Genomic DNA, 21,967 nt, shown 5'->3' with positions numbered 1-21,967 from the left:
GGTTTGATGAAAATGATCAAGAGATCGAAGAACTAATAGATCGCAAGAACAAAGCATTTCTGAGCCTCAAGCAACAGCCCAACTCGGGAGCTGCAAAACAACATTACAGACGGCTCAAGGCTCAGGTCCAACAAAAAGCTCGGGACCTAAAGAACAGGTGGTGGCACAGGAGACACAACAACTGGCCGACGGCCACGATATGCGAGGATTCTTCACTGCAGTCAAGGCCACCTACGGTCCAAGCTCCCAAGGCCCCACCCCACTCCTGGCCAAGAACAGGGAAACACTCACCAAGGAAACCGAGGTTGTCAGGGCCCGATGGAAGGAGCACTTTGAAGATCTCCTCAATCAAGACTCTGCTTTTGACTCGAGTGTTCTCGATTCCATCCCACAGCATGCCACCCTCCACCAACTCATTGAAACTCCAATGTTGCACGAGGTTGGCAAAGCCATAAAACAGCTTAAGAATAACAAGGCTACGGGTGCAGATGGAATCCCTGCTGAGGCGCTAAAATATGGCGGAGAGGCGCTGTTGGCGCGGATACATGACTTCATCTCTCTCATCTGAAGGGAGGAGAGCATGCCGGGAGATCTTAGAGGTGCAGTGATTGTGACCATTTTTAAAAGGGGGGACAAGTCCGACTGCGGCAACCAGAGGGGAATCTCCCTGCTTTCAGCCACTGGGAAAGTTGTCACTCGAGTTCTCCTCAATCGTCTTCTCCATGTGGCCGAGGAGCTCCTGCTAGAATCACAAGGCGGATTTCGTCCCCTTCGGGGCACAACAGACATGATCTTTGCAGCGCCAGTTGCAGGAAAAATGCAGGGAGCTGCGCCAGCCCTTATACACGGCCTTTTTCGATCTTACAAAGACCTTTGACACTGTCAACCGTAAGGGTCTATGGAGCTTCCTCCTCCGTTTCGGATGCCCCCAAAAGTTTGTCAACATTCTTCGCCGATGACATGCAGGCCGTGATCCTTACCAATGGATCCATTACAGACCCAATCCACGTCCGGACCGGGGTCAAACAGGGCTGCGTCATTGCCCCAACCCTCTTCTCAATCTTCCTCGCTGCCATGCTCCACCTCAATCAACAAGCTCCCCGCTGGAGTGGAATTAAACTACAGAACCAGTGGGAAGCTGTTTAACCTACGCCGCCTCCAGGCCAGGTCCAAGATCATCCCAACCTCTGTCATTGAGCTGCAGTATGCGGACGATGCCTACGCTTGTGCACTTTCAGAGGCTGAACTCTATGAACTCTAGTCAATGTATTCACTGAGGCATATGAAAGCATGGAACTTACGCTTAACATCTGTAAGACAAAGGTCCTTCACCAGCCTGTCATCGCCGCACAGCACTGCCCTCCAATCATCAAGATCCACAGTGCGGCCCTGGACAATGTGGACCATTTCCCATATCTCGGGAGCCTCTTATCAACAAAGGCGGACATTGATACGGAGATTCAGTATCGCCTCCAGTGCGCCAGCGCAGCCTTCGGCCGCCTGCGGAAAAAAGTATTTGAAGACCAGGCCCTCAAATCTACCACCAAACTCATGGTTTACAGGGCTGTAGTAATTCCCGTCCTCCTGTATGGGTCTGAGGCTTGGACGATGTACAGAAGGCACCTCAAGTTGCTGGAGATATATCACCAACGATGTCTCCGCAAGATCCTGCAAATCCCCTGGGAGGGCAGGCGCACCAACATCAGTGTCCTCGACCAGGCTAACATCCCCAGTATTGAAGCACTGACCACACTCGATCAGCTTCGCTGGGCAGACCGCATAGTACGCATGCCAAATACGAGACTCCCTCAGCAAATGCTTTATGCGGAGCTCCTTCATGGTAAACGAACCAAAGGGGGACAGTGGAAACGTTATAAGGACACCCTCAAAGCCTCCCTGGTAAAGTGCGACATCACCATGACACCTGGGAGACCCTGGCCGCAGACCGCCCGAGGTGGAGAAAGTCCATCCGGGAGGTCGTTGAGCTCTTTGAGGCTCGACGCAAGGAGCATGAAGAGGCCAATTGCGGGCAGCGGAAGGAGCGCGCGGCAAACCAGCCCTACCGACCCCTTCCCCCGACGAATGTCTGTCCCACCTGTAACAGGGTTTGTGGCTCCCGTATCGGACTGTTCAGCCATCAAAGAACTCACTTAGGGAGTGGAAGCAAGTCCTCCTCGATTCCGAGGGACTGCCTATGACATGACATGACATAGCAAGCATATTTAATGTGCATCATATGTGTACCTGTTCTTTTATTTAATTGCAAAAATATTTGAGTTTAAAGTGGGAAGATAAATTGTTTTCACCCTCTTCTACCCTCCAAAAAGGAAACATGGGTAGGAGGTACAGCTACAGCACTGTTGCCCTAATTTTCTTATCCATGTACCCTATGAGTGCAGCTAAAATCTGGGAATGCTGAACCTATGCTAATGTATTGTGTTTGTCCTTATCGACAATTGGGCTTGAGTTTTAAAAATGTTTGCAGAGCATCTTTTTTTGTTCTCCCTAGCATGATATTTTCACCATTAGTATTGAGTCTGTCATCCTCTGCATCAATTCAAATGCTGCTGGGAACGATTGGTACAAGATGGTGCTTTTGGTCAATTTTTATAATGCCATGGAGTAGTAGACATCTTCCACAAGAACAATTTCATTGAAATGGAAAAATCTGGATAATATAGTTTAGCGAAAGTGAAACTGCAAAGGTCCTTTGGTCAGTTGCAGGTTACTTTTTTATTTTTTTGTAATGTACCCTTTCATGTGTAGCATTCCAGAGTGGTGGGATATAGATTCAATCCCTAATTCCCCCCCACACATTGAGTTATCATTTTCAGCAATTCCACTGTGGAGAAGTTTCAGGTGGACACTGGATGTTTACCCAACATGGAAGAAGAAAGAGAGGATTGAAAGGAGAATGAACTTCAGGCAGCTGCTGTGCACACCTGACAGCTGGTTGCAATGCCATTTACAAAACCTTGTTAGCTGGTCATACACTTTTTTGGCTGCAGATGTGTTTAAAAAAAACCTTTTGAGTCCTTGTGTGCTACCACCCTCACAGTATTTGAAATATGTTAAATGGTGTCTTTTGCAGGATTTTGTAATAAAAGCCGATGTAATGCCACTGTGTTACTTAAAAGTATATCTTGTAAGTGACAGTCTTGCATATAATGATTTATGTCGCTTCACATTTTATTACAGATGCAAAATAATCTTTTTAAAAGAGGAAACCAGTCTTGCTGGTTTTTGACCTTGTGGTGGACTTGCAAGCAGCCACCAATTAGCAGAGAACCAATTGCACTTTAATTGACCTCTGGGTATGCCGGACAGTAATTGGCCTCTAACTGATCAGAGGAGGTATCTATTAGACCATGTGGCCATATAGGGAGAGGCCAGTTACACACAGATCTACATTGGCAGCAGAATAAACATTACACGTTACATAGCCTTCTTGATAAAACAACGGGTGCAGTAATGTTACTGGACTAGTAATCAGGCTAAAATCATGGCAGTTTGTGAACTTGAATCCTGCAATCTTCTAATTGAAGTCTCGTTTAATCTAACAGGTTACTATTCGAGCTTCCATGACACCTTATCAGGTGGGATCATCTTCCATGCCCTCAATTAATACTGCAACTAGTACTACACTCCAGTGCTCATCATCAGTAACAGTAAACAGTAAATTGTACTCATCAACTATAAACCAAGTTAATACTGAAGGAAGGTCGCTGCCAGCTCCGTACTTTAAGCAACAGGAAAAGAAAGAAAGTCCAGCCAACAAAAAAATAACCAAATCTTTTAACATTGTGCTGCAGTCTTTCAGGTAAATTATGCCAAGTTATTTGCACAGCATCTTAATTCCAGTGTGTAAATAAAAAGACATGAAGAAGTATGTGTAAAGCTAAAAGAATAACTGCATAGCTAGATTGTGTCAGCTAGTATTTATCATGCAGATTTTATTGAAAATTGTGACTCCTGAATGAGTTCACTTCCTAAACCATTTGATCTCTATTTCAATATTTCAGTGAAATTTTGTATTGAGAAAGAAAGACTTGCATTTATATACCACATTTTCATGTCGTGACTCAAATACACACTGTGAATTACTTTAAGGAGATATAAAAGTTATGTAGGAAAACGTGGCAGCTATTTTTCACACAGTAAGATGCCGCAAACAAAAATGAGAAGAATGACTATGTTGGGTGGTGGTTGAGGGGCAGATTATTGGCCAGAACACCAGTCAACCTCCCTGCTCTTCAAATAGTGCAAGAGGATATTTAACATCCATCCAAAACACCTGACTAGGCAAGTCAAGCCTTGACTTAACAAGTCATCCAAATAATGGCACTGTGACCGTTTAGAGACCTGTCTTGTTCTGAATCATTAAAAAATCCATTGCGTATATATAATTAATTTCTTAAATAATCCAATGCCTTTTTCTAAAGTGGATTCCTGGGGAAGCTGTTGCCACACAAGTGTCAGTACATAAGGAGTATTGTGGAAAAGGCAGGATAGTTACATTGAACTTGTACTTTTGAAATCCCAGCTCGAACTATGATTTTTCTCTGTTACTTGCAGGACCGGATGTGGTCTTCACAAATGTATTGAATGTGACACAGAAATTAAGGAATTTGCCAGTCACTTCAGCACTTATGTCCGTTGTTCTCTTTGTCGATTCAGAAGTAGCTGCAGCAAATCTTATGCGGCCCACATGATGAGGTAGGATGAATGTTTTTTGTTCAGTAAAATTCTACTCCAAACTGAGTGCTATGTTCTCCTTGGCCTTTCGGGATCATTAAATGTGTTTTTATTGATTTCCACTAATAATTAAATGTGAATTGGTTAAAAAAAATCCTCCCAAATTTTCTAACCTTCCTTCTTCCCCATTATTTTCTTATCAGAAATCAGGTCCAAGACATGTATACATTGCAGCTTGTGAGCATACGTGTTGTATGTTTTTGTGCTCATATCATGGATTTGATGCATATGCATCTCTGGACTTAGTATTTGGCAGGAAAAGGAATGAAGGCTGTGCAATTTAGACTTTTTAAGTGGATCTGGATCTTCTTTAAGTAGTGATGTGAGGACGATATGCTGTATACTGCAGCAAATGTCAGCCTTTCATTCCTGGTTGGATATGGAACAAAGATAGTGCACTGACACAGTTATCACATTGATAGCCCTCTGCAGATTGAGGTCATCAATCAAAGTCTAACTCAGGTCACACACCAAGACATTGTTTACTAAACGCAAGATCGCAACTGTTCTTCTGTGCATAATTTCCAACAATTTTTACAATCTCATCATAGTGGCAGGTAAGTAGCCAGAGCCACAGCAATGAATATAGGTTCTTCAATTTTACTTTTAATTTAAAAAAAATATTATGTTGGGGTTAAATGAAAGTCTGGCCACATACAAGTGGTGTTCGTGAACTTCGCTAATAATTGTGTGTTATTTAGCTTGATTGTACCTTTCATGTCCCGTGTAGATTGTTTTTACTAACTGCTTCAGTTTTTTGGGGTCCAATTTTTCCTGCTGACTTTCTCCCATTTTCTACACTAAAAATAAAATCAAAAACAAACAAAAAGATTCTTACCTATATTAGGAGTCAGCTGTTGACAAACTGAAAATTTCCTATATATAATATGTTAAATTCTGTGTTCATATATATATTTATATTAAAAATTGTTACTATGTAATTGTGTAACATTTACTTTATTTAAAATATATTTTAATAATTTCACTAATGTACAATTGGAAAAAAATCTAAGCAATGGATTGCCATCTGGAAGTGTACACATATTATTGCTGTCTTTTAATATCCATTGTGTTTTGCAGCTTTCATACTGTCCCAAGCAAAATGAAATTTTGGATGTTCAGGGAATATTCAAACAAATTGAGGTAGGAAATACAGTACAACTTTAAGCCTAAATATATCACTGAGAAAATGTTACTTGTATTAACCCACCATTTGCCGCACTTAAAAGACTGGTAGTTTGCTTCTGATGAATAAAGCTTGTGCAAAGGCTAATCCTCAGGGTGATCCTATTAGTTCACTGAGCTGATGGATGACGATAAAAGTGATGTTGCCTCTGCATAAAAACTGGCTATCACCCCATCTGAAAGAAAAACAGTAACTGAATTAATGCAGCTAAATACAAGCAAAATGGGATAGTGAATGGACAAATGCTGTGTTAACTTGCACAGAGAAGACCAAATCAGTAGCTGTCAAGAAAGATTGATTGTGATGTTGTCCACTGACTTCTACTGTGTAAGGATCACAACATTTCTTCAGTTAAAAACACAGCTCATTGATTTAGTAATTGCTTCTGTTTTATGCAGAAACAAACAAGTGGCAAAGATAGCTAAAGTTGTTAGCAGAGATGGGGAAGTCTTCAATTAATTTCACTCCCATTTGTCAGTGACTGCTTCAGTGTACCACTAAGCTTGTTTCCACTCCGTTATGGAATATTGCAATCTTGTTTGGCAGATTTTTGCAAAAATATATCTTGTGCTTCTGGACTCGGTACAGTCTAAAGCCCTGCAGAGTATAAGGGTAGTCCCTCCCCACCAGGCCCCACTCGCCCCAGCATCCAAGAAAGGTGACCTGTCAGTTATTCACAAAATTCTACCTACAGCAGCACAAAGAGCTTTTAGCACAAGACACACTTCCATGTTTACGCAACAAGCACAAGCACAAGCTACTGCTACTTATTGCTCAGCATTCAAAATCAGTCCAAAACGTTTGCAGAGTATTAGTGGTGAGTTTCAGTTCACTTGTATCCGTGGAATTCTCTTGGCAAGCTGTGTTGTTGCTTGGAACTCTATCTCTTATGTGCAGTTATTTAATGCTGAGTTAATGGTCATGTAGTGCACTAAAAATCTGAACTGTTCAATGGCACCCAGTTTGATTTCTCTTGAGTCTTTTTGTATTTCCATCCACTACTAGATTCAAATTTGTGAAATCTACCCTTACTGTAATTCTCTCTGGCTTCATCCTCTTGTCATGCCACCTTAATAGAATTAAAACAAAAGCTGAGAACTTGATTCACATCTAGAATCTGACAAGTGCAAGACAAACCCAGGGTTGCTAAATTAGGTACTACCCAGGGTTGCTACATGCTAACAAATGCCCAGTTGCAAACTCAAACTGTCCGATTGAAATTATACATTCTGTCAGCTAGTCTATGCTGTTAAGAGGCTGTACAAAAGCGAATGTCCCAGACAATCCCAACTGCTAAATGTTGTGCGCTAATGAGTGATACCTGTCACAGAATTTAAAACTTGTTTTCACAGAGTAAACAACAGTACTTTATGTTGTTGCAGAGGTATCAAACTGGTGTGTGCTAGCTGTCCATTTGAAGCTGATGTTACTGACTCAGATGATATGGCAAAGCATCTTGATCGAAACAAGTTCCATGGCTGTCGTATTGTTTCAAAGTCCAGTGGTAAGTGGAAAAAGCTATGAACAAATGAAGACAAATTGCCTATAATTTTTTTCTTTGTTTGAAGAGCTGTTTTTATCATCAGTACCTGTTTTCCCAGAACCAAATGCTTTTAGAGTTATCTTCGGCACTTTTTGGTTAGGCCTTTCTGTTCAATTTGCTTTCTTTTTTAAAAATCTGTAATTTGTTTAAATAATAATTGCCTGACATACTGGAGTAGATTTTGTCTTTGTGCGATAATGTAAAACGGGTGATAGTGAATCGGCAGCCTGTTTTACATCTCTCTCGATGTTTATTTCCATTGACTTGAATGGAAATAAAAATCGCATAGGGAGAGGTGTAAAATGGGCTGCTGATGCGCTATCAGCCGTTTTATATTAATGCACAAAGACCAAATCTACCTCACTGTCTTGAATGAGTTACCAACCCAGATAATATGAGGGAGCTAAATTCACATCAGAGAAAATCATTAACCCAATGTTACTTCAGCTTCAACCATGCATGTTAGTTTAGTGCTTTCACGATATTAAGGTAGTAACTCTCGGAAGCCAATGTCCACATTATGTCATCAGCCTTTGCTTTTAACAGATTAATATGCAGAAGTATATTAAAGTTAATGTTGTTTGTAACTCATTTTAAAGTGATAGTGACTGTAAATCTGTTTGCTGCAAATGTATTTTCCTTTTTGGAAAAGTATGTCTGTTGAAAGTGATTTGCCTGCTACTTGACATCACACGTTTGTCATATTTATATTTATCTTTTGTTGTGACGTGTTCTGTGCAGAATTCTTGCAGTGGCACCTGCGATTCTATTATTTTTCGCAGCTGAAATAAAATCTTTCTCTACGATCCTCAGTGAAATAGCTGATATTCTATTTATAGAATAAAAACCGATTCAATTAATTAGGTATTCCCAAGCGGGACTATATAATTTTTAATTTTTAAAAAATGTCACAAGGAACATTTTGATATTCAGTTCTTGGATGACACCCTTGCATTACTTTGTACTGATCACACCAACAGTTGCATAATCATACTTCCTTTTCCAGTTTTCTCCAGTCCTCTCAAAAATACAATAATTTGTGCTGGTGTACGGTCCTCCAGCAGCCCACGGTTATCCCATTTAAGTGACTGTACTTGACACGCAAACTGGACAGTGAGTGTCAGCAAGCTTTTTAACCGTGAGGTGCATTGCGTTTCAGCTCAATCACCAACATCCACTCACACAGTTGTCACAAGGATCACTGGATATTAATGAGCTAGAATCCTGGCTTTTTTCCCTCTTCCTGTCCTGGGGACAGTGAATCACGCTGGCTGAAATCAGCTACCTCAGCAGAGACCTGGGACATTTCTTGTTTGTATGGTTCAGTATCATGGCATGTAGTGTATTTATTAATTAGCCCATCATGGAACTCCAAGCAAATAGTATTTATTTTATTTTATCTTAATTTTTTTTAAACTTGCAATTTCTCCCAGTTGTGCCCTCCAGGATAGCTAGGGTAAACAAGCTGATTGTGAATACAGTTTCAGATGGAGCGGGAGAAAGCAAAGTAGGGTAGGGCACAAATAGAGACTGAAAATATATGTAAGACCAGGAAAGATAGGACACATGGTACATTTAAAAGTAGCGTCTATCTAGAAAGCTAAAAAAAACACATTGAGAGAGAATCGATTACCATATTAGGGTTGATGATGAATGTGAACTTGACCAGCCTTGTTCAGTAATTGTCTTATATCTAAGTCCACTTGCTGATAGTTCTTCACGGGATCTAAAGGAATACTCTTTTTATAATTCTGATTCTTTTGCTTATAGCTTCCTGTACTATTGAGAATATGTTCAAGTAAGTATGCTTTTTCTTCAACATTCTTTGAAAACCTCAAATAATTTTGAAGATATTTTCACTATTTAGTTGCATATTAAATAGTTGGGATGTCTCCTTCCTTTATCCCTGTTGAGTAGCTATTGATCACTCATGGGTTCTAAAGAATTTTGTGAAGTATATATGCAACTGAAATCCTTCTGTATAATTTCCTGTGATCGTTCCTCCCCATTTTTCTAATGAATTGGAACCATTATTCCTTTTTGTACTGTTGTGGTTTGTAGGTATATTTTTTATACAGTTGTGCTGCCTTTTCATTACATTTGTAACCGATTGCCTAGTTATCAGAATTAAATACTTCCTCTTCCCCCATGTTGAACAAAATTATCCAGCTTCGAAAGCTTAGCTGGAGACCTGTCTGCAAGTACTCTATAACTGGCTGCTCGGAGTGTAGTGTATAAATGTGACGTGGATTACCTCCCCATATGACTCATTATATAGAGTAATTATATTTTGCATACACCAAATATTTGCCTCATAGATCAGTGTTGTTTGACAGTTTGTTTTGCATATTTATCTTTCACAGTTGCATATCTAGCATTCACAAGCTTGACTCGTGGAATATGTATTAGTAAGCAAAATTCATGAAACTTTCTGATCGGAAGCAACAGGGCTTCCTTTTTCTATATGGAAATCTTTTGTAGCATTAATTCACTGGATTACAAACCAGTGGTATATATGTAATGTAAATACATTTTTAGCATTTATTATATGGTACAGTCTAATTTGATCAGATTATTACATTGTTTTATAAATCATGAAAGGTTTAAGGAATTTCAGGAATGATTCGAGTAAGCATTTAAGTGTGTTGAGAGATGCTTTCCTTTTTCTTTATAAACTATTCCCCTGTGTAGTTTTTATATAATTGTAAATCAATCTCCAAAGGTATCTTTGAGCTAGTGAATCAATTCCCCTTTCCCTTCCCGGACCACTGTCCCGCCCCATGTCCCGCCCACTTTCAGGTATCAATTTGTACCCAGAGCATACCCATGCGATGGGCCAACATATGGGCGGCAAACTCGAAGTACCTGAGCATGAAGAGTTAATATCAACTGACAACACACAGTTCATTTCTTTTCAGATCCACTGTAGAAATAGTTATAGTTATGCAGTGTAAAGTTTGAGGGAGCGGTGGGGACTTCAACATTTGCAGGAAAATTAAAGTTGTACCATATGTTCTAAGCCCCATGTATTTGAGAGTCAACATTATTCACAATAAAAGTATTTTCCCAGTTGGGCACTTTGTAAAAAGTGCAAAAATATTCTTCTTGGTTATAAATACTTGCCAAGTTTTAATTGTTGTGTTTAATTTCATGTTGCTAAACTGCAGTTGTAATTTGTTATTTGATATAGATGAGTCTACATGGATTTTTCTAAAAAGTTAGAAAAATGCTAGTGACGAGATTGTCTCTTCGTACTGCTGTGGTCTGAGTATCTTTCAGTTGGAATAAACTCTCCGTTTAAGCAGATTTTGTTCCATTCCTCTGCTGGATACCACTATTGCACAAATATACCAACTCTCCCAGATTCATATTCTCCCTCTGTAAGGACTGCCAGTAATTCCTCACACCTTTCCTGCTTTCTCTGAGTGGACACAATCTGAGTGACACTGGACTATTCCTGCATCTATAATGGTTGTGAAAATTCCTGTATTTGGAAGGAAGGGTATATTGTATGAACTTCCACTGTGAATACTGGGATAGACCCAGCTCCGTAGCTGCAGGGGAAACACCCACAGGCTATGAAGAGGGAAAGAGAAGGAATGATTAAAAGATGGGGAAAGAAGGATAAATGATTAAAAAAAGAATATATTAATACTATTTGGTTGTCCCTTGCAGCCTAATAATAGGTAAAATTGCACCTTTTACTCACAGTTACTGTTTTGCCATGATACATCTCCTCGGGTATACAGCTTGCAACTGAAAATCTCACGTTTAGGATTTGGCTGATGTTGACAGCTCTGATATTGCACAACTAGCCATTTGACGCATTGTTAAATACAGGCATCCACTTTGTAAATATTTAAGTTATAATTGTTTCACAGCATCTACATTCTTAGCTAAATTTCTGGAAACCGTGTCAGTCGTTAGAAAGTATCACATCAGTCCTTGAGAGGAGCCAACCTGATAACATTTGTAACAAAATCATGGATGTGTTGTCCAGTTAGGTTGAAGAGTGGTATAGTTGTTGCACTTTAGTGGTTTATTTTTACAATACTACCTGATGTGGTTTTTATTTTAGAAAAAGGTCTAAAGGAAGGAGAATTTATGGAGACAACAGTTATTGTGCACGTTGATTAAGCTGTTACACCAGTAGGACCTTCATTGGCTGTAAGATCAGCTGATAATCAATCTATTGTCACATGAGAGTTTGAGGCACTTTTGATGCTTCTCTCCAGAGGATTTTTAATCTGCATCTTGATGAACATCTTGCTGACAGACTGAAACTAAAAATTATGGGCCACTATAGCCTCGCCAGTTGTTTATTAGCTATCTTATTAGCTATCTTAAATTTATAGAATTGTGACTAAATATTACAGCAGTATATTCAAATGTGACCTAATACTAAGTTCAGGTAATAGAGCCACGATCCTAGCTTTAACAACAACAACTTGCATTTATCTAGTTAAAAAGAGAAGAAATTAGAAAGGCAAATGCTTGGGATGGTCTTAGATAACCCTTTGTTTCAATGCACATTGACCCTTTAATTTGCTGTGCAATGGGCTTCAATTAGGTCTTTGTGCAAAAATGTAAGTGAACAGCACAAGCCATAATTTTCAAGCTCTGACTATAATGAAAAAGCTGCATAGAATGATAATATTTCATCCGTGAGTCAATCACACTAACTAAGTGCCAATTTTAATGCTCCAGTTTTGCAAAGAAAGCAAGTTGCAAATGTTACATAATCTAAGCTGAACAATGTACAATGATTTAGATTTTAAATGGACTAATAGAAACCTTTATTGAAATATATTCGTATTAAAAATTTGTAATTTGGGCCATAATGATTAATAATGGTGAGGCTGTGATGAGCAGTAATATACATGGCTATTTCATTCTGTCTTGGTATTTAACGTTTAGGAAGGCTATGCTCATGATTAAGTACGTTTGGGGATTCTAATTCCCTGACCTGAAAATGGCTCGAAAGTATTATTTATTGTGTTTTGATTTTGTTTTTCCCTCATTATTTTGCTGATATTAATGATTTGTACTGCTAATTACCTATAGGATATGATAATCTACCTGATAATAAAGCAGCATTTATAACAACAGATGTGGTTTGGATAATTTTTAAATTTTATTATACAGCTTTGTGTCATAAATCAGGCCATTTTAAAGTAGCTAATGGGAATGGATTGTGAAGTAGTACCAATAGGACTGCTGTTTGCTGTAAATGTTGTGAAATCATTAATGAAAGTTAACTTTATTATTCATCCATAGAGATGGCTTAAAAAAATTGGAGAGGTTGGGTTAGTTAGAACTATTTTTCTTAGACTAGACACCCTACTGGAAAACCAATTTGTTACTAAATTAGTGATCTATACATCATGTTTGAATGGGCATTACCCAAGTACTCTTCTCATAGATAAAATCAATGTATCTGTTTATTATGCTTAATGTAACATGTAGTGGCAGAAAAGAGTCAAAATTTCAGCTCACAGGGTCATGAATCATGTAATAAATGATTAATAACTAGGTTTCATACTGCGTAAGTGCTCTTCTTCAGTGGATAAAAATTAACACTAGTGCAGCCTTTGCTAAAAAGATGCAATCACCAGCTATTTCCTTATATATATAAAAACACAGTTTCATAGAATGCATTACTGTTGAAGCCAGTGTTGATCCATTTGTTACATAAAATTAATGTGTAATATTTATGTTGAATCAATATGCAAGAAATCTGTTGTTTTCATTGCAATCATTAGAACCTGTAACCATTAGCTACATTATAATTTTAATATATTTGTCTCAGATGTATAGTTATAGTGAATTATTTGCCTATAGACTCTGTATTAGCATAACAATGATCAGCGATTTGAAACAGTGAAAATATCTAAATGGAAAAATAGATTTTTGCAGTAATGCTTACAAATTTAGTTACATTTTATGCTTGATGCTTTCAACAATCTCAGACAATGTTTATGAGTAAGTTTGTTTTGCAAATCATCTTAGACATTAATAGAAACAGCGGTGACTGTTAATGTTGTGTATATTATAGAAACACCAAATAGTTAAACCAGTAAGCAATAACTGAATCTTAAAACAGAAATGTAAGTTGATGTTTTTGTGTTCTCCCTATAATAAGACATTATATTAAGAGTGTTGCACATAAATTGCATTGCAAAATATGTTAAGGCTAGGGATATTATCAACTAGATTTCAGTAGTTATCATTTTTTAAATTTCAGAGCCACATGAACAGATTCTGTATTACTGGTTTAATTTTATTTTTTTTGCTTTTGTTCAGTTGATAGTGTCTTGCTTTGTGGAGCAGTACAGATGGAAGAGACTTTGAAACACTTCTAAATGATACATTTCTGACTCCCAATTTGGTAAAATGTTGATTCACTAAATAGTGAGGAGGAAGCAACTTGCCTTTTAAACAGAATGTGGAAGTTGAGAAAGTGTTTTAGATTGATTTTCTGAGAAATAATGAGAGAAGTTGGTGGACTTTTATGGGAGTAAATAATACTTCAGACAACTGATGGAAGTGGGCCAAACCATTCTGGTGTGATGCTCTCTAACTAATTATTAGTTTAAAATAAATCCATCTCGGATTTTTTTTCTTTCAAACTTTGTGTTCGTTTTGACAACACTCACAGGAAGTCCCTACAAATATTGACAGACTCACCAGATCAACTGGCCTAACCAGGGCTGTCGGCAGCAAATTTAGAATTGTACATGCTCCTTCCAAAAGCTGCTTCAGTGCATCCCCATGTATGTTGATGCTGCATTTCTAGAGACCTGCTCACTTGGAAAATTTTGAAATTTACTATTTAATCTGATTAATTTTAAACACCACTTTACTTCATGATTGATACATTTTTAATATTAAAAATTATAGGAAAAATAAGCGACATTTGGGTTCCAGCATATATTTAATAATGCAACTGGAACAGTACTTCCTTAAAATATAACCTGAACACTTTTCCTCCTGTCTACTTCACAGAGGCACTCTATCTTATTCAACGACATTGTAACTCCTTCTTCCCAGTTCACAGAGGCATTCTCATCCTGAAACAGCACCCACCCCTTTTCAGAGATACTCTTTTCTTTCAATCCTCCCTCTTAGTTCACAGACCTCTCCACCACCCCACCTCTGGCTCACACAGATATGTTCTCTCTTGAACTGCCTCCTCTCTCGCTCTCTCGTTTAAAAATATACTTTCTCTCCTGTTCTCTCATCCAAATCACAGAAGAACTACTTCCTTGATGCATTTCTTAATTCTGTTCTTGGTTGCATCTCCTATGTGACTTGGCTGCCTGGTTCTGAGATCAAAATTCAGTGTAAGAAGAAATTCTTGATCTACAACAAGAGCAGGAATTCCTTCTTGCAGAACTAAATTTGGTCCAAGAAATAAGCAGCAGCAGGAGGCAGGAAAACGTGGTTCTCAAGCCTCCTGAATTCCAAAATGAAGCCTGGAAAACCCATAGGGTGCAACAGGAAAGCTGTCGGGGTGCTTTCAAATAAAAGCAAGAACCTTACTCCGTCTCCCATTGTCATAAATAAAAGATGATTGAAGTTGGCCACATCCAGCAGTGTTCCACCAACACTAATTTTTTAAAAACTGTTAAATTTAGCAGTTACTTCAGCAATGCTGCTCAACTGAGTACTTCTATACTATACATTCTGAACTGAGGAGTGCTCTTTGTATCCCAGATGCCAATATCTATGCTGCAGTATTGAATCAGTGCCTGGTGCAAAGGCATGTGGGACTTCATGACAGTGAAGCAAACATTTTTTTTTAAACGTTGATTTTCAAGCCGACTGGCTAGGAAAACATTGGGATTTGGAAGGGAGGAGAGCAACACAACCACTGACCGGAGGAGAGCACTGCAAGGAGATAGTACTTTCATAACATTGGGGTGGCACACTGCAGTATTATAGCTCAGTTGAAACACTAGCTATGCCCTATTTTGAGAGATCTTGCACTCGTGTCTCAACTGTGGTCAAATAGGCTGCAAAAACTCACCATCTATGCTCATGTGGCCACCCAGGCAAGGACCTGTGCACATAAATCCATATTCCCAGCATGGGTCAATGACTTCAGGAGCAAAGATGAGAACATTTTTTAGAAAAGCACAAGATAATTTCAGGACATTGTCAAAGAGATTTCCCTTAAGAGTTTGCTTCATTAAATTGAATTACTGAAAGGCTATGGTACAAAGATTTGTAAGCTGACTATTTTGATCTGACATTCATAGGATTTCAGAGAGCCTTTTAAATGGCTTGACAAGCTATAATGCAATGCAGCTGTTTGACAGTAGTGTTATAAAAATTAACTTAAATAATTACTCTGCTCCTGTATGTTTTAAGTTGAGGCAAAAATTAGGCAACCATAAACATTTGTTTTTATTGGATATTTATTGAAAGTATTGCTTCTCTAACAATGGTACATTGGTCGATTTGTTGTTTATTTGACAGCAGAATTGAGGTAGAGTGTGAGGCTTGAATGGCTCAGAATATTAACGTTACAGTATTCAAATGTATTATATTTATAATCTTTAAGATGTACAAAATAACCCATGCATACTGAAGACTCACCAGTATCTAGTTTCGAGATAGCAGCTAGGGGCTCAAATCCCAAAGCTGCCCAGCACCCATAATGGAGTCGGCCGACAAAAAAACATGACGGCCCACGGTGCCTTTAATATTCTAGTATATACCATTAGAATTATCTATCTTACAACATGCTTGTCACTGTCATGGATGCCTTTCTTTAAACTATCAGTTTCCTGTACAGTTTTTCCAGCCACATCACTTTAAAGAATTTCAGAGCTAACAGTTTTTTTTTCACCCAGCAGGGGAAGTGAGGATATTTCAACAGCTGATGAAATGGAGAAATCTGAGGTAATTTCAATCATTTTGTAGCCATTAGTATGTATGATCAGAACTGTATATGCAGAATTTTACTCGTGCCAAATATATTGTAAGTGGCTATATTATAGCTGATTTCACCATTATTGGTAAGAAAATCCAATATAAGGGTTCTTCAGAGGATTAAATGCAATTATTAACTTGCAGAGCATTGAAAAATTGCAGTGATTCAGTGGATTTGCCTGTTCCTTAAATGTATAACTGACTTCTAATCTTACAGCATCCTGGGTGGATTAATTTTTCTGGGTGCTGTCAGACAGTGGATCCACTGATAAATGAGCTCATTCTCCACAGAGCCCCTTCCTGTTTTGACATAATTGAACCAACCTTTGGTGTGTAAAATCATGTCTGCGATTCAACCACGTCAATTGTATGACGTGGCGCTTCTGACTGGCTGGAAAATTAACCTAAAAAGACATATTTTTTAGAATTTGCTCCATCTCCAAAGTAGATGGAACGAGCAGAAGGAAGAAAATAGCTAAAGTGGTTACATTGGATAGAGATTGTGGGCAAAGTAAAATTAAAGCGATGTATAAGAGACGAGAAAGATCAGCTGAGCAGAGTATTTTTAAACATTATTTAAGATGTTTATTTTGTATCTTAGGATTAGTAATAAATCAAGAGCTGGCATTTGTGTACCTTCGTTCCTGTAATATTAGAGTTCTGTTCCATGTTGCAGAGTCACACTGTTTAAGCAACCGATTGTCAGAGTGATGGGTCTTTTGGAAACTAAGTTAATAATATACAATAAATCTTTGTGACTTCTGTGCTGCGATTATACTATTTAGTTGGTTAATTTGGATTACCCGATGATTCATTTTTTTGGTATAAATTTTCTCCTTTGCTATATTCTTCACATTGTTTAATTCAAATTATTGAATAATTCAATTTTTGTTCGATAAAAAATGACTTTGAATTTTCAGAAGTAATTGGTACTTTTATCAAAATTATAGGCAGAAACGTATTGCGGTCTATTCTTTTGTTTAAAGTTCTTAAACATCTCCTTTTCTATTCTATCTTTAAGGAGAAAACATCTTCCATCTTACCTGATGCAGAAAGTTTGGAAATTGATTTATCTTCTGATGGGTAATTAAGATTTTCTTTTTTAATTACAGAATGTCTGTCAATGGATAATTTACATTTTGAAAATCCATCATTTTACAATATTCTAAATTGAAAAGGAAAATATATAACTAGAAAACAAGCTTCCTGGTTGTACTATTGGAAAATATGGAATGTCAGTTTTGTTTTCTCTTTAACAGAAGCCTGGAGAAGACTGATCAGCTGTTAAAAGCTGAAGTTGAGTGGCCATCTGTGGAAGATGTGCCTTCACCAAATTGTGACAAATTAAAGGATCATCAAGACAAAATAAGCTCCAATGAAAGTATAGAAAGTACTTTGAAAACAACAGATGGTCTACCGCCTGAACTGACTACAGAGAAGGAAGGCGACACTGGAGAGACAGTACAGGATGATTCCTCAGACAGAGAACCTGTGACTCCAAACACTGCTCAGGAACAAGGTTTCAATTCAGCTGATAATGATGCAGAAATAATACACGATGAATTTGAGGAAAATGCTGCTTGTAATGAAACAAAAGATTGCGAGACCCTTGAGGATACCATGCAGAAATGTAAACAGACAGAGGACGAGGGATTGGATGAAGAAAAATGTACTCAAGACAAGGGGGATGATGCAAATGTAGAACAGGATAAGGATCCCAAAGAAGATGTTTCTTTTGAACAGTTTTTTAGGAGTAAAGATGAACCAGAGGCTGTTGGTTCTGATGTGAGTGAGCAGGGCAGTATCCAATTGGAGCCACTCACTCCTTCTGAGGTTTTAGAGCATGAAGCTACTGAGATTCTACAGAAAGGGAGTGTGGTTACCTCCACTAAGAAAAAGGGAACAACTGCTTCTGAGTACATAGAGGAAAATACTAAAGAGACCAGCTCTGGTGCAATACTCATGAGCTCAGAACATCTAGAAGAAAGTGAGAAGAGCTGAAGTTTTGTGTGGGGCATTTGATTATCTTATTGGACTTTACTCATACAGACACATACACACCAAGCACACAAACACTTGTACTGTTAAAGGCTTTGATATTCTTATCCTGTTCCGACTAGCGTTCACATTCCTGTCTTTGTCAAAAAAAAATAGCATGTGAATAGAAAAGACTTACAATTCTGTAGAATTCTGTATAAAATTAAGCACCTTTGTATAGGTGCAATCTTGCCAGGCTCTTAGCTTACCTAAGTAAACTTTCAGTGAAAGTGGAATCATTACAAAATATGTGTGATTATGTCAGTGTGCAGCTGTGCAGAAAAATCTGACTTCAGTCATGTACAAGAAGACATAATCCTGCTGTTGCTGTAACCCAGTGCTTATTATTTTAATAGTCTTTGCAGTAGAGATAGAGCATTTAGGATGGGTTACATGGTAAACCAAAGTGCAGTTCATCCTTTCCTTTTATTGTAGATAATAGGATATGTTGTGTTAAGTAATGCTTTCTTTGTATTGGCATGTATGTTTTGTGGTTCAGCAGTTCATTCTGCTTACAGAGGTAGACATAAAAGGCAAGGGCTGCAGAATACATAAAAATGAATTGTTTTTAAAACGACTGCAGTACTTTATAGTGCCAAGCTAACTGTGTATGAGGAAGAATAAAGCTGCTTAAAATTATACTGAATATTTTTTGCTACATATTTGGTAAATAGCTTCAGACATGTACTTTGCTAGTGACTGACAGTGGCTTGCTTTGATGTACAAACAGTTTGTGCAGAAAACAACAAAACCCTATTTAAGTATCAAAACTTTAGACTTGAGTCTTTAGATGTGTCTAATTTTACTTTGTTATAAAGGTTGTTTTATTTTAGTTATGAGTACCAGAAGGTGCATCATAGTTACCAGAATTTGGAAGTGATGTGGATGTGAGAGCACCCTGATGCTGATGGCTGTTTATTTCTGCTGAGTGCATTTTGCTAGAGACTAGTTGAGTAAAGGAATATAAAATAGCATGCATCAAAATTTGATGAATATAATTTACCAATTTTGCTGTTTCATATTTTCATATGGGATAATTTTTAAATTACCCATCTAAATCTTCTTAGTTCTCAAAAAAAATTAGACACCCCTGAAAATATTCTTTGTCCATCTGTCAATAAACAGAATTTTTAATATCTCATTGTATAGAACTGTTTTTCTTAAAAAAGACCTGCAGATTCTAAGCCACAAAGCAATATATAAATCATTTACTAAAAATGTATTGTAATAAACACAAATTGAACAGTTGCACTTTCCACTTCTGAGAAATATAGTTAATAAAATGTGAACATTTCTTATTTACGTTCTTTGATTAAGATGGAATCTTCCATATTTTCTTTCGTTAATATGCATTTGAGAACCCACCTAAAATGACTATTGTATAACTGTCATAGTATTCTGGATGCCTTATTTGAGTGGTTTTGTATCTAAAGTAGTAATCCATAAATGTGATATACTTTTGTTTGACTTTTTCTGCAAACTTTCTAACATATCTCCCATGCCATTTGCCTCCATACATTCTCCTTCCATTGGGAGCACAGTGATTTCCATCTTGCAGGCTTCCCCTTGAACTGCCATCAATGCCTTTCCGCAGTTGTGTACCTGGACGTGTCCTTGCTGATGATATTGGTTGGTTGTGGCTCTCCCCTTTCCTTCCCTAAAAAAAATTCTAACCTGGCTAGTTTAAGTTTAAAGCAGCTTTGGGATTTGAGCCCCTAACTGCTGGAATATATAATTGGTATCTTGCTTCACAGTCAGACAGCTGCTTACAGTTCTTCCTTTTAACTATCAGTTACAATTGTAGTTACAAGAATAAACCTCTTTCAAGTATATGCTTAATAAGTTTTGATACCAACGGTATATGGTAAACTGTCATGCCCAGTTCTATAGACTCATTTAATTGTGCTTTTAGTTTTGAAGTCTATGCTTACCAATACCACCCCAATTCAAAATTAGAGATCAGTCACTGATGGTGTAAAAACTGATGTAGTTGATGCTACAGATTTGTGGTGAACACATAATTACACATTTTCAAATTGGTAAATGCAATCAAGGGCAAATGTTACCATGCCGTTTGTGCCAGGCTCCTTCAAAATGTTACATTTTTTTCTTTTGAAAAAATGTATACCCGTATAACCTATTGGCTGAGGCATCGGAGTACTCAGCTGTGTTTTACTCCATGTGGACACCACTCAAGATTTGTTTGACTGTCGTTGTCCTCCAGGTCCTTGTGGTTTTGCATATGCAGTCTACCTTGTAGGGGAAATGAGAGTTGAAATGCAGGCTCATCTAATATAATTTCCTTTACACAGTTAATTTATAGCAGGATTGTAAATACTTTTGTTATGTGTTTTAAAAGGATTAATTTAGGATTTGTTAGTATTTTACTTTAAGAATAATCTCCATATTTGTATGTTGGAGATACGATGATCTTTTTATTGCTGTTATACCTCTGAAGTGTAAATTTACTTGTTCCACTCCAGGATACTTGCACTTGAGTTCATGATCTATTCATGAATGTTGGGTATACAAAGCAATGTGCAACTGAATAAATGTTATAGATGCCTGCGCTTGCAAATGTTGGCAAATGGACAGATTAGGCAGATTTACATTATTGGACTAAGCTATAGTTGTCAAAACAGTTTAGACCTCTGTGAAATATATAAAAGTAATAACATTGGTAGTGCACAGTGCAAAGGCTTTTCCTTATAACTTTCAGTGTGACTGTATTTAATGCTGGTTAACTTGGAAGAGGAAATATGTTTCCATTGCTGCCGTTGCCACTTTTAGTTCTGGAACTGAATTGATTTCTATTCAGAGTAAAGTTACTGTACACAGGGAGGAGTGGAAATAATGGTTTGTATACTTTTCTTCTTGTAGAAGTTAAATGTAACTTTAATGCCAGTGCCTGCAAGCTCAAATAAAGAAAATGCATCTAATGACTTGTAACTGTGTACTTTTTTGTGTATGTATGTATTTTACCTCTCTGTAATCTCCTGTACTGTTGTCCTGAAGGCAGTAAATCATGGGTGCTGGCAGCACTCCAATACCTCACCCAAATTACTATTCTTCAAGTGTGCACCTGAATTTTGACAAGGTACTTGACTGTGGGGGGGGGGCATTTCGACAAAGCCTAATCCTACCCTAATGAGACATCTCCACATAACCACTTCCCAGCAGGTGTCACTGGATAATAATCAGAGGCACGAGCCCTGGCCGATTTTATTTTCTCCTCTTACCCACCCCATAAAGTATAGAAACACTGAAGCAAATTGTAACACCCCAAATCAGAATGTGAGCAGTGATCACTTACTGAATCCGAGACCTTCCTGGTCTGTGTGATTCATTGCCACACCATGCGATCCACTTATTCACTGGGACATTTGGGCAGTCCTGTGACACAACATCATGATTGTATTTAGGGTTATTGTTTTTTGAAGCTGTTGAGTTCTATTTATAATTAAGCTTGGTATAAATGAGACAGAGTATTGTACTTAAGTTTGTTCTGT

The 21,967-nt window shown here is 37.9% G+C and overlaps 1 protein-coding gene across 11 annotated transcripts in view; it reads left to right on the top strand.

Annotated features, from left to right (window-relative positions):
• LOC139227533 (zinc finger protein 280D-like) overlaps positions 1-21,397 on the top strand; it is a 110,298-nt gene extending 88,901 nt beyond the window's left edge. For 8 of the 11 annotated variants that reach the window (XM_070858342.1, XM_070858346.1, XM_070858337.1 and 5 more), the window contains 8 exons: positions 3,564-3,820; positions 4,576-4,716; positions 5,836-5,898; positions 7,324-7,445; positions 9,255-9,282; positions 16,343-16,391; positions 17,443-17,504; positions 17,681-21,397. In XM_070858342.1, the coding sequence (XP_070714443.1) occupies positions 3,564-3,820; positions 4,576-4,716; positions 5,836-5,898; positions 7,324-7,445; positions 9,255-9,282; positions 16,343-16,391; positions 17,443-17,504; positions 17,681-18,422 (1,464 nt within the window). In that variant the 3' untranslated portion in view covers positions 18,423-21,397. The remainder of the gene's footprint in view (positions 1-3,563; positions 3,821-4,575; positions 4,717-5,835; positions 5,899-7,323; positions 7,446-9,254; positions 9,283-16,342; positions 16,392-17,442; positions 17,505-17,680) is intronic. The other 3 variants (XM_070858343.1, XM_070858344.1, XM_070858347.1) reach the window with 3 other exon arrangements.
• Positions 21,398-21,967: the final 570 nt, after the last annotated feature.

This window comes from Pristiophorus japonicus, chromosome 17, assembly GCF_044704955.1.
Source record: "Pristiophorus japonicus isolate sPriJap1 chromosome 17, sPriJap1.hap1, whole genome shotgun sequence".
Classification (NCBI taxonomy): domain Eukaryota; kingdom Metazoa; phylum Chordata; class Chondrichthyes; family Pristiophoridae; genus Pristiophorus; species Pristiophorus japonicus.
This window is presented reverse-complemented; position numbering and strand designations above follow the sequence as displayed.